The 12,986-nt window shown below is 42.9% G+C and overlaps 1 protein-coding gene across 2 annotated transcripts; it reads left to right on the plus strand.

The window, feature by feature from the left end:
• Nucleotides 1-2,717: 2,717 nt before the first annotated feature.
• Nucleotides 2,718-9,685, plus strand: UQCC6 (ubiquinol-cytochrome c reductase complex assembly factor 6). 2 transcript variants are annotated; one of them, XM_077778453.1, is made up of 3 exons: nucleotides 2,718-2,825; nucleotides 3,156-3,273; nucleotides 9,515-9,685. In XM_077778453.1, exons 2-3 carry the CDS (start codon nucleotides 3,166-3,168, stop codon nucleotides 9,608-9,610), a joined length of 204 nt encoding a protein of 67 aa, XP_077634579.1. In that variant the 5' UTR covers nucleotides 2,718-2,825; nucleotides 3,156-3,165; the 3' UTR covers nucleotides 9,611-9,685. The 2 variants fall into 2 exon arrangements, with proteins under 2 accessions (XP_077634579.1, XP_077634587.1); XM_077778461.1 differs by lacking the exon at nucleotides 2,718-2,825 and adding an exon at nucleotides 2,833-2,939.
• Nucleotides 9,686-12,986: the final 3,301 nt, after the last annotated feature.

The following is a 12,986-nucleotide window of genomic DNA, read 5'->3' on the forward strand; positions in this document are numbered from 1 at the left end:
CTTTTAACAGCTCTTTAAATCGTTTTTATTTATTTTTCTTTTTAAATATTTACTTGTGGGAGAGCACAAGTGGGGGAGGGGCAGAGAGGGGGGAAAGAAGATCTGAAGGGAGCTCTGTGCTGACAGGCTGACAGCAGTGAGCCCAATGTGGGGCCAGAACTCATGAACCATGACATCATAACCTGAGCCGAAGTTGGAAGTTAAACTGAGACACCCAGGTGTCCCCCAAATCGTTTTTAGCTGTGCTAGGCTGGTATTTTGCCGTACTTATCTTGCCTTAAAGATCTTGTCCTGAAATTTCTTATTATGTATTCTATCTCAAGAATTTAAAAAGTATATACTTTATTAGTTTATAAGAATGTATAATTTAAAAATATTAGAGGGGTGCCTGGGTGGTCAGTCGGTTAAGCGTCCGACTTTGGCTCAGGTCATGATCTCATAGTCCGTGGGTTCAAGTCCCATGTCGGGCTCTGTGCTGATAGCTCAGAGCCTGGAGCCTGAGGTTTTGGATTCTGTGTCTCCCTCTTTCTCTGCCCTTCCCTCACTTGCTCTCTGTCTCTCTCTCAAAATAAAACAGACATAAAAATTTTTTAAAAATATTATTAGAAGGAATGAAATTATCCTAATAGAAGTTAATGTATTTCTGCATTGCTTTTAGAAAATAGCCTCTGACCTTTAATATGGAATTTAATCAACAACTGCCATTTGCAACAGATACGCCAAGAATTTGATTAATGTTTGGAATCTGATGTAGCTTTCACTTCTCAGAGACAGGAATGTGAGATAAGGAACAAACCAAGATCTCAAATAAACAAAAAGTAATTTTCTGAGGTGTCTATTAAATGACTTAACCTCAGAGCTCCTTTCTAACACGAAACTCATGTTAACTAAAGAACATGAATGAATATGTAGCTCCTATGCATTTTTAAATTAATGAATTAGGGGAGAATTTGGCAGAAATTAAGGAGAAGTGAAGGTTTCTGAGCGGTGAGCTCAAGAAGTAAGGAGCTAGACCGTTGGGTAGGAAATCAATTCTGCTGCTGGCAGGCAGGGCAGGTCTCTTGGGTGTTTGGCCTGTACACACAAAAAGCATGATCCATAAAAAAGAAAATTGAAAATTGGACTTCATTAAAATTGGAAGCTTCTGCTTTTCAAAAGATTTTTAAGGAAAAGTAAATAAAGACAAGCTATAGTCTGGGCGAAAATATTTGCAGATCAAATCTATCTGATAAAAGACATCCATAATACATAAAGATGACTAAACTCATAATAAAAAACCTAACACAATAAAAAATGGATAAAAGACTTTAACAGGTTCTTCAGCAAAGAAAATATACGCATGTAACAGGATTCTTAGCATCATTAGTCATGAGACACCATTACTAACTTGTTAGAGTGCCTGCAAATGAAAAAGACTAACCAGACCAGGTGCTGGGAGAGGTTGGAGAGAAACTGGGGCTGTCAGCTCTGCTGGTGGGAATGTGAAACCGTGTACCTACTTTGGAAAACAGTTTGGCAATTTCTTTAAAAGTTGACTATACTCATACCTACTATTTGCTGTAGCCATTCTACTCCTGCTCTATTCAATGGAAATGGGAGCATATGTTCACAGACCTGTATATGAGTCTTTTTGTTACACTTTACTGTTTATAAAAGCTTTATTCCTATAAGCCCCAAACTGGAAACAACCAAAATATCCACCAAAGGTGAATGGAGAAACCAACTGTGGTATAATTACGGTCTTAGCAGTAAAAAGAAGTAAACTAGTGATACATGCGACAATGTGGATGAATCTCAAAATAATTGTGCTGCCTGAAATAAGCTAGACCAAGAGGGTGCATGATTGTATGACAATATTCCATTTACATAGCATTCTAGAAAATACATTTATCTGTTGTGACAGAAAGCAGATCAGTGGTTGATCCAGAGGAGACTGTGGAGGAATGAGAGGCACAGAAACTTTGAATGTGACAGATATGTTCATTATTTTGATTGTAGTAATGGTCACACAGATGTACACATGCCAGACCTCATCAATTTGCATATTTAAAATAAGTGGTTTATGTCACATATACTTCCATAAAAGTGTTTAAAAGGTGAGTGTATCATGATTCATGTTACATACACAACCATAATGCTTCAGAATATAGTCCTGGGTTAACCTTTCCTCAACAAAAACCCATAGCCATAGCACAATCTAAATATGCATAGATTAAATAATGTGGACTTCAGTTTTCTTTTTTTTCAGTGGCAGCACAGCCCAAGAAACAGCAGTGTGAGTGTGCCTTTGCTTCAGGTCCAAGGACACAAGAACAGAGCGCGCTCTTTATTTCATTCACTGGAGGTGACCTCATCTGAGCACGTAGTGGTCGGCAAGCCAATCAACCCGTAAGCAATTTTCTTAGACGTGTGAAAGGACAAACGAGGGACAATAATCCTGCCGGCTTCGAGCCCGAAATTCGATATCCGCATATGCGGCAGATTTTACTGTAGGGAGAGTAATGAGCCCGATGAGAGCCTGGGGCTGGGAAAGCACTGGGAACTAAGTTAAAAAAAAAAAAGAAAGAAAGAAGAAGAAGAAGAAAGTAATAAAGGAAGGAAGAAAAGAGAGAAAGAGAGGAAGAAAGAAAGAGAAAAAAACAGACAACGGCTCCAGCCCAGAGTCCCAGATCTGCCCGGTCACGTGGCCGCGCCCCTCCTGACTTTCTGGTCCGGCGGGGCTCTCAGGCCCTGTACTTTCGGTTCCGCCCGCGGGCCGTCGGCTCCGACCCCGGCGCATTTCCGGCCGCGGTCAGACCGTCTGCCGAGCGCTAGGGCACTTGGCGGTAAGGTCTCTCGGGGCGCGCAGTTAGGGCCAGTGGGGAGTGCGGTGTGCAGTTTCCCTCCCGCTAGAGGTGACTGGGGCGCGGGGAAGCCACCGGCTGTCGGCCTTCCGCTTGGTGCGCAAGATCTATCTGCCTTTCAGTTCCAAAGGCCCAGCCCCGACACTAAGAGCCCCTGGGAGGCTGCTCTCAGGCGTGGAGGGGACGTTCGGCCCCTCCGCGCGCTCGTTTCGTAATTGAGGACCCGGGGCGCGGGGTGGGAGAGAAGCCGGTGGCCTGTTTCGCCTCGAGCTGGAAGCGTTCTAACGCCGCCCTCCTTCCGTCCCCGTCCAGCCCCTCGACCATGCCCGCGGGCGTGTCCTGGGCCACCTACCTGAAAATGTTCGCCGCCAGCCTCCTGGCCATGTGCGCCGGAGCCGAAGTGGTGCACAGGTACTACCGGCCTGATCTGGTGAGTGCAGGAGGGGCCTGGCCGCTGGACCACTCCATTCTCCTCCCAGCAACGGAAACGATCCTAAAACGGAATTAGAAGCATCTCCGCCGTGGACCTAAGCCTTAGGATAGCATTCCCATTGCATTAAGAGCAATGCATGCCCTGTTCTTAACAAGGTCTTACGCGGGTCTTAGCTGTCACATGCCTGCCACTGGCCTTAATCTGCCATTTACCTCTTGTTCCCAGTGTTGCAGCCACACTGGCTTCCTTGCTGTTTCTCAAACTCATCAAGCTTGTCCCCATCTCGAGGCCATGCTTTTTCTCATCCTGGAATGTTTTCTTCCCAGATCTGGGGTTGGTTTCCTACTTCAGAACATCAAGTCTCTCTGCTCAAGTATTGCCTCCAGCGATGAGGGTCCTTTGGATAGTTCCTGAAGGATTGCTCCTGCGCTATTCTGTCTCAGTCCTTTGTTTCCAGAAGGGACTTGTGACAGTTTGCGAGTATTTTATTCCTTTGTTAATGTAGTCGTTCTTTGTTTCCTCCACCGGAATGTCATCTCCATGAAGGGACTGGGCCTGCGTGGTTCACCTTGTATCTCAGTCACCTAGGAAGAGCTTAGAATGTAGTAAATGCTCAATAAATATTTGATGATTGAAGAAGGAGGTAATATAGACATTCAAAATAGGGAGAAATTTACATTAATTTTAATAAGCATCCATGGAGTTAGAACAGGAAATACAGGTGCCTGGGAGGAGTTCTGGTCTTGCGGAGGTGAGGCAAGGAAGCACAATGGAAAGAATTACAAGCCTGTGCCAGGTGTTACGCTGCAGGTGTGAATAGAGTGGTTTGGAGCACCGCGTAGGGAATGGTCCTTTCTGCCCGGACTCTGGGCAGGTAACCCAGAGAACCAACCGGTTTTTTAGTTTCAGTTCCCTGTCAATTACAGTTTGGGAGGTATTCCTGTTTTCAGAGGAGGAAACCGAGGTTCAGAAGAGTGAACGTGATTTTCCAGGATCACATAGCTTACTGAGGATTTGAAGCCCGAGCTTTCTGTTTAGTGTTTCTCTTTTTTGATCCTGTTAATAAAGTGGTGCAACACGCAAGTAAAACATTCAGCTTGAATTCAGGCATGTGGAGGAGAATGTGAAAATCCCTCCCTCCCATTTACTAAACCCCCCTTTCTCCAGGCTGTTCCCCACATGTCTACCATTTTTCGAAGAGTGTATATTTGCAGACTTTTACTGTTGTTTAAATAAACACACACACATACACAAACACACACACACACACATACAGAGTTTATAGGGTGTTTTCCTCCATGTAACTAGGAGTTACACACAGTTCTCTGTAACTTGTTTGTTTTCGTTAAAATCTATATGAATAGACATATGTTTATATCAATAGCCTTTTTCCTTTCTGACCATTGAATCACATTTCATAATAGAGTGTTCTGTATATTATTTATTATTTAATCAGTCTCTTAGTGACATTTTGGGGGTACCTAGTTTTTGTACAAACAGTGCTGAAGTAGCTCGTTCTTACCACCATAGACTGCTCCTCCTGTGAGTTCTGAGGATGCATCATGGATATTTAGTGGAGACAGAAAAGTGTAAGAACCTTCCAGAGAAATGTAATTGAGTCATTAATTCGTGAGGAATTGACATGATGCAGGCTTTACAGAGGAAGGAACGCCTGTTATGTGACCCTGGGAAATTGACCAGATAATTGACGTTTGATTCACCTATCTCATTGTAAGTGGGAATATGCAGGGTTGCTGCTTGGACCTTGAGAAGAGGCAGCATGAAGCCAGAATCTCTAGAAGGACCATACTGAGGCGTCTCAGGCCACTTCATCCCGACTGGGCGATAACGTCAGCAGTAGGGTACCTCTCTAGGGACTTGACTGCCAGGGCTGGCCAGCTATGTGTAGGATGCCGGATGCTTTACTAATATTTAAAGGCTTTGTGTTCTTTAGCGGCGTCTGTTGGTATTGTTCTAGCAATCACTGTCACTGTTGTAACAACCTTTGTAGGAGTCTTTCACAGCTAGAAGGTCTGGGTGGAGCGCAGAGCAGAAGACACCCTGACAGCTGCCTCGAGCTCATGCTCGGCGCTGGCTTCAGGGAGCAGCATTAAGGATGCATCTCAGTTGTCCAGCTCAGCTCCTCAGAATAGGAACGGAGGCAGGACTCAGGCGGACACTCTCCCGGAATGCAAAGTGTGCTTTTGCTTGAGCTGCTCTTTGCATTTTCATTTACTTTTGCATTACATTTACTAGTTCTGTTTTCCTTAGTTTATAATCTATTTATTATCAAAGGAATGGCTGGTTAAAAAAAAAATTCAGTCTCAGGACTCACGTTGAAGTGTTCATTTTTGGGTGTCTCCAGACACAACTGTATACACGCAAATTGCTATTTAGAATGTCTGCTGACATTGTTAAATTTTGATGTGGGTAAACTTTTTAGTCTTTTAAAAGTTATATATTTTACATATATAATATATATTATATATTTTTAGTAAGTGAAAGTGCTATCTTTCTTTTAATAAAAGTTGAATTGTCATTTTAGCTTTGTAGTGTATTGGCGACTCCAGTTACTCCACATGTATGTGCCTGTGTGTGCATGAGTGTCTGTACTTTGTAGAAATTTGAAACATGCTGTTACTGTACTTTATTATATTTTTTAAAGCTTTTCTTTTAATTCTAGTTAGTTAACATACAGTGTTATATTAGTTTCAGGTGTATGGTATAGTGTATTATTGTATTTTATAGGGCTTTGTGATTTCGTATAATTTCCTTTTGTTTTTACTTTTTTTGTTTTTTTTATTTGAGAGAGAGAGAAAAAGCACATGTGAGTGGAGGAGAGGGGCAGTGGGCGTGAGAGGGAGGGAGGGAGGAAGGGGGGGAGAGAGAGAGAGAGAGACAGAGACAGAGACAGAGACAGAGAGAGACAGAGACAGAGAGACTCCCAAGCAGGCTCCAAGATCAGCATGTAGCTGGGTACTGGGCTCCATCCCACAACCCTGGATCATGACCTGAGCTGAAATTAAGAGTCGGACACTCAGCTGATTGAGCCACCCCGGCACCCCCATGTAATTTCCTTTTGTGACCTGGGGGAGAAAAGAGCCCTTCTAAATTAATTAGTTTCCACAGTTTGATGAACATGAAACAAGCTACATTCTTTGCCTATAGTAAAGGGATTGGAATGTCAACATCCCAGGACTAGTTTTAAGATAGGAAATTGTCACACTAGTTAGTCTGCCTTGTATTCCAGTTCCCATCACTGATTTTTTTGGAAAGTCATTTTCACCTCAAAATGAGAATTTTGCTGTGAAGCATGTCTCTTAGGTCCCTACTTCTCCTTTTTTTTTTTTTTTAAACTTTTTTTTAAATATATTTTTTATTTATTTCTAGGAGAGAGAGAGAGAGAGACAGCGTGAGCAGGGGAGGGTCAGAGATAGAGGGAGTCACAGACTCTGAAACAGGCTCCAGGCTCTGAGCTGGCAGTCAGCACAGAGCCCGATGCGGGGCTCGAACCCACGAACCGTGAGATCATGACCTAAGCGAAAGTCGGACGCTTAACCGACTAAGCCACCCAGGCGCCCCTGGTCCCTACTTCTCCTATGACCCTGACCCCACACTGTGTATTCTTTCCTAAACGATTTTGTTTCTTTAGTATTAATTAGTTGTTAGGAGATAAAAGAGTAAAATGAACCAGATCAAGGTGTTTGAACTTCAGGCATTGAAAAGCTATTGAGGTATNTGAAATTATGCTCAAATAATATTTTATATAAAATAATTTGAGTAAAGATTTTACTTCTCTATAATCTTATGAACTTATAAGGGTCCTGAGCACAGTTTTTGCCTGCTTTTTATAACCGCCTAGGATTGTAAGAAATGAGGAGATCACCATGTGGTCCCTTTCCTTAGGACCTAACAGTGTTAGCTGACAGCTGCTAGAAGTAGCTACGCCTCTGAATCATCACGAACAGTTGCACTTGGATGTGCAGTGAGCCTGTTCAGGACTGAGCTCCCCGTCTTCCCCCAGCACACCCGGCCTTCTTGAAGTCTTGCCTGTCGCAGTGGATGGTGACTCCATTGCTCTTGCTGTTCAGGCCCCCCCTCTTTAACGCCTCTCTCATACAGTGTGTGACAGCAGATCCCACTGGCTCAATCTGAAGAATGCATCCAGAATCTCCCTGCTTTTCACCACCTCCATTGCTACCGCCTAATTCAAGCCACTGTCAGTCACCTCCCACCTACCTCAGTGACCGTGTCAGCTCCCTGGCCTTCTTCTGCCTTCCACCCCTGCTCCTCTACAGTCTTTCCTCAGTAAAGCCATTGCCCTCTTTTTACGCCTGAGTCGGGTCATGCATGTCATTCTGCCTGGAACTCTCCAGTGGTTTTGCATCTCTGCACCCCCTTTTGTCCTCTGTCCTCGTCTCTTCCTAACCTCTAGTCCAATACGTCATACCAGCCGTGCTGACCACCTTGCTGTTCCTTGCCCATAGAGGCATGTTCCTGCCTTAGGTCCTCTGCATTTGTGGTTCCTTCTGCCTGAAACACTCCTAGATACCTGCATGGCTGCCCTTCTCCCCCTCCTCCCTGTCTTTGTTCAGAAGGCACCTTTTCAGACAAAAGAGGCACATGAAAAGGTGTGCAGCATCGTTAGCCATCAGGGAAATGCAAATGACAACCCCAGTAAGATACCACTTCCTAACCACTATCGTGGCTATAACGAAGAGAAGCAGACTGCTCGTGACAAGTGTTGGTGAGCGTGTAGAGAAACCGGAACCCCCTTACAGTGCCGGCAGGAATGTGAAATGGTGCAGCTGCTTTGGAAAACAGTCTGGCAGTTCCTGAACCAGTTCAACATAGAGTCATGGGACTTAGCAATTCCACATCGAGGCTTAGCCGAAGAGCAATGAAAACGTATGTTCACATAACAACTTGTACACAAATGTTCACGGAAGTATTATTCATAAGAGTAAAAAAGTGGGAACAATCCAAATGTCCATCACCTGGTGAATGGATAAGCAAACTATGGTATATCCTTTTAATAGAAGATTATTCTGTCCTAAAAGGAAATGAAGTACAGATGTATTTGACAGCATGGATCAGAGCTTGAAGACATGCCAAGTAAAAGAAACTAGTCACAAAAGACCACATGTTGTATGATTCCATTTATATGAAATGTCCAGAACAGGCAAATCTGTAGGGACAAAAAGTAGGCCAGTGGTTGCCCAGGGCAGTGGCGTAGTGTGGAGGAGGGTGGTGGGGGAAGAGTAGTGACAGCTAATGGGCACAGGGTTTCTTTCTGGGGTGATGAAAAAGTTCCAGAATTTATTGGAGTGATGGATGCACACTTTTGTTAATATACTAAAAGCCACTTGAGGCGCCTGGGTGGCTCAGTCAGTTAAGTGTCCAACTTCGGCTCAGGTCATGATCTCATGGTTCGTGGGTTCGAGCCCCATGTCGGCCTTTGTGCTGACAGCTAGCTCAGAGCCTGGGGCCTGTTTCAGATTCTGTGTCTCCCTCTCTCTCTGACCCTCCCTTGCTCACACTGTCTCTCTCTCTCTCTCTCTCTCAGAAATAAATAAAACATTAAAAAATAAGTAAAACAAAAGCCATTGAATTATAATTGTATACTTTAAACAGGTGAATGGTATGGTGTATAAATTATATGTCACTAAAGCTGTTAGCAAAAAAAAAAAAAACCAAAAAAGAGGAAGTTAACTTAGGCTTTTCCTGACCACTTTTTTTGAAGTCAGTTTTTTTCTTCTCTTTACAGTTTGCACATAATAGCCACTTACTGTTTGTTTTTAGTATAATTTATTGTCAAATTGGCTTACATACAACACCCAGAGGCACTTGTTTTTGAATAAATGAATTGATTTCTCATACCTGTTTCCTGTGCCAGCCACATGGTGGAGAGTCAGTAAATGGTGCAGAATGAATTTCAAAATGTGGAAAGCTTTATTAAGATTGTGATCTGTCCATTAATATTGATGTAAACTCTCCCTCTGTGAGCTCTGTAATACTGAAGACACAGTCTGGATAATAGAGTCCTACAAGTGTAGGCCAGAAAGGGACTTCGATTAGCCACAGATTCTCAGAATCAGGATTTACGATTGAGTGCACAGGGACTTTTTGTTTTTTTCTACTTTTTACTTTCTTTGATGCCTTTCAGGTCACGTATACTTACAGACTACAAAAGCACAGCTATCTATGGTTTTTTTTTTGTTTTTGTTTTTTTTGATAGTCAATACCTGAAATTCCACCAAAGCCTGGAGAACTCAGAACGGAGCTTTTGGGACTGAAAAAGAGACAACATGAACCTCAAATTTCTCAGCAATAGAAACTTCAAAATACAACTCTGCCAAGAACTCTGTGAATAATATATTTAAGTATTAAATTCATATTTTAAAATCTATTGAGTCAAACTGCTAATCTTTAAACACCTAATGCAATGCTGACTGCAAGGGGAGGTGCACAGGTGTTAACTGATGCACTGAGATTTAGTTATGGGTTGACCAGTGTTTCTTGAGAACTGCCAAAGTATATCATCAGCTTTTTGAATGTGGTTGAATAGATAGTTGGTTTTGAATGTCATGTGAGAAAGAATATCTGCAGTGTTTCCTACCCTTATAATTCTGGTTTATTTCTCTGAATAAGCCTGACTACCATGGCATAATGGGAATTTCTAAATTAACTATAATAAAAGTGTCATTGACAACGAAAGCTTATGGTATGAAGTTAATATTTCTCTAAAACCGAAAAGTGCTATTTTTACTAAACTGAATTAAGTTGAAATATTTAAAGTTTGAAGTTCTCTTTTTTTTTTAAGTTTATTTTTCAGAGAGCGTGCATGCGTGCAAGCGGGGTCCTCGAGGGGTGAGGGGAGAGAGAGAATCCCAAGCAGGCTCCGTGTTGTCAGTGCCGATCCCAACGCAGGACTCGATCCCACAGACCAAGAGCTCATGACCTGAGAATAAATCAAGAGTCAGATGCTTAACTGACTCAGCCAGCCAGGCACCCCAAAGTTTGGAGTTCTTTTGGGATTGTGTGCTTGACAAAATTATAAAAGACGTCATTTGGACTGTTGCAAGTTCTTTACCCCCAAATTTGAGAACCCTGTTACCATGTAATTATTATTATTATTTTTAATGTTTTATTTATTTCTAGGAGAGAGAGCGAGAGAGTGGGAGCAGGGGAGGGTCAGAGAGAGAGGGAGTCACAGACTGAAACAGGCTCCAGGCTCTGAGCTGGCAGTCAGCACAGAGCCCGACGTGGGGCTCAAACCCACGAACTGCGAGATCATGACCTAAGCGAAAGTCAGAAGCCTAACCGACTAAGCCACCCAGGCGCCCCACCATGTAATTATTCTTATAAAATATATTTTAAAGTAACCGAAAAGCTTAAATGAGCTTTGTTATTGGGTGAATTGTGTCCTCTCTCAAAACATGTTGAAGTCTTAGCCCCCAGTACCTGTGAACATGACCTTATTTGGAAATAGGGTTTTTGCAAATATAACCAAGTTAAGATGGGGTCATCTGGGTGGGTCCTAACCCAACATGACTGGTGTCTTTATGAGAAGAGGAAAGCACAGACACTCTGGGAGAATGCCAGGTGACAACATCAAAGATTGGAGTGATGCAGCTATGACCCCAGAGTGCCAAGGATGGCGGATCACTACCAGAAGCCAGGAAGAAGCAAGGAGGGATTCTAGCCAGTCTCAGCACATGGCCTGTGCTACACCTGGATTTTAGACCTCTGCCCTCAGGAGCAGTGAGGGAATACATTTCTGTTGTTTTAAGCCACCCAGTTAGTGGTACTTAGTTATGGCAGCCCTAGGAAAGTAATACAAACATTTCAAGTCTTCCTCTGAGTCTATAAATAAAGGACAAAAGTAACTGATAGAGCGGTTGGCTTTTTATTTAGGGCTATTCTTCCAAAAAGAGTTTTTTGGAATTCTGCATTTTTAGAAAAATGTTTATTTGCGAGATTGAGCAAATGGGGGAGGGGCAGAGAGAATCCCAAGCAGGCTCTCTGCTGTCAGCACAGAGCTCAATGCAGGGCTTGAACTCACAAACTTGAGATCATGACCTGAGGTGAATGAAACCAAGAGTCAGATGCTTGGGACACCTGGGTGGCTCAGTCGGTTAAGCGTCCAACTTCAGCTTAGGTCATGATCTCACATCTCATGGGTTCGAGCCCCACATCGGGCTCTGGGCTGAATGTTTGTTCAAAGCCTGGAGCCTGCTTCAGATTCTGTCTCCTCTCTGCCCCTCCTCCACTTGTGTGCTCTCAAAAATAAATAATAAAATGTAAAAAAAAAAACCATCAGGACACTTAACTGAGCGCACCCCTCCCCTCCCCAGGCCCCCCAGTAAAGTGCTAATTCTAAGGATTCTAAGTGACTTTCACCAAAGTATGTATTTCTTCCTTTTTTGAAGTGGACCCCTATTATTAAAAAGTATACATTATGGCAGCCACGGAAATGCAGTAAGATTCCCTAAGGCAAGGCAGTCAATACTTATCACTGAGCAGCCTTCAGTTGTCCTGGCTTCTGCAGGGATTTTATCAGCTAGAGTGGCCTTGCTCAGAGCCACATACCTCCTACCATTAGGCACAATTCTGAGGGGCCGGTTTAGCTCAGTTCCCTAGGGGTTGACTGGGGCCATCTTTGGACGTGCTTTGCTTCTCACCTTCTCCCTCTGCTCCATCCCGTTTCCTTTCCTTCCACAGGTGCTGATCTAAGCGCATTCCTTAGCAAACATCCTGTATACCAAATCATTCTAGTGCTTCCTGGACATATAAGCCAAAAATTAAAGAGTAGTACTAGATTCTTCCTTAATACAGCTGTGGGAGAAAACAACTCCAGATAGATCAGCTGCAAGCTGTTTAGTCATTAGATGAGGTCAAACAGCTGTGCAAGGCTACTAGGCCATAGCTGCTTGTTTTCCCGAAACCTGAGGGAGTCGGAGGCTTTCTAAGCTTCCTGCTGGAAACCATGGAAACTCAGAATTTGTAACTGGAGGACTCTGAGGAACAAGTTTCAGATGTTATTTGATGCAATGTGACGGCTTTAATTTCTATATAACAATTTTTACTAAAAATGGCAATTTATAGTGGCCAAAAGACTGGAAACTAGTACAATAGCCAATATAACATTGTCACAAAAAGAAGCCATAGTATGTTTCCCCCATGAGGATGACAGAGTTCCCATTTTCTCTCTTATAAAAGAAAGATTTTTAAAAAGATACATTCAAGTAAGGTGGCCATTAAAGTGATTATTGCAAATTAACCCTAGAATAGCTTGGAGGGAGGAGTAAGAAGCATACAAGCAACAGAGATACAAGCCCAGAAAAGGGTCCTAGATGATCAAAATTTAATCCCTAAGAAAATAAAGTTAGTTTCTACAGAATTTTCTCATATACACATGATCTCTGAATAAACAAGTCAGACTTTCAGTTAAAAAAGACTACCATTTCAGGTGGCTATAAACTAGTGAAATTACAGAAACTGGTTTCTCATAGATAAGAATACATTTCTAAAGAGATTAAATGATCACTTGATGAGGACCGTCACTCAAGATCTATCGTTATCTCTGTTGTAGGATTATGGGTGTTTGAGAGACAGCTTTATTTTGGAATAACTCGAGATTTACAGGGAAACTGCAAAAAGATAGTACGGAGTCCCCATGTGCCTTCTGGTTTCCATGGATGCTGTCC

This window comes from Crocuta crocuta, unplaced genomic scaffold, assembly GCF_008692635.1.
Source record: "Crocuta crocuta isolate KB4526 unplaced genomic scaffold, BGI_CrCroc_1.0 scaffold705, whole genome shotgun sequence".
Classification (NCBI taxonomy): Eukaryota; Metazoa; Chordata; class Mammalia; order Carnivora; family Hyaenidae; genus Crocuta; species Crocuta crocuta.

Excerpts from the sequence above, each read along its gene's own strand:
- UQCC6 (XM_077778453.1), top strand. The coding sequence starts at position 3,166 with ATGCCCGCGGGCGTGTCCTGGGCCACCTACCTGAAAATGTTCGCCGCC. Across the intron at positions 3,274-9,514 it reads GGTACTACCGGCCTGATCTG|TCAATACCTGAAATTCCACC; the intron begins GTGAGTGCAGGA and ends TTTTTTTGATAG.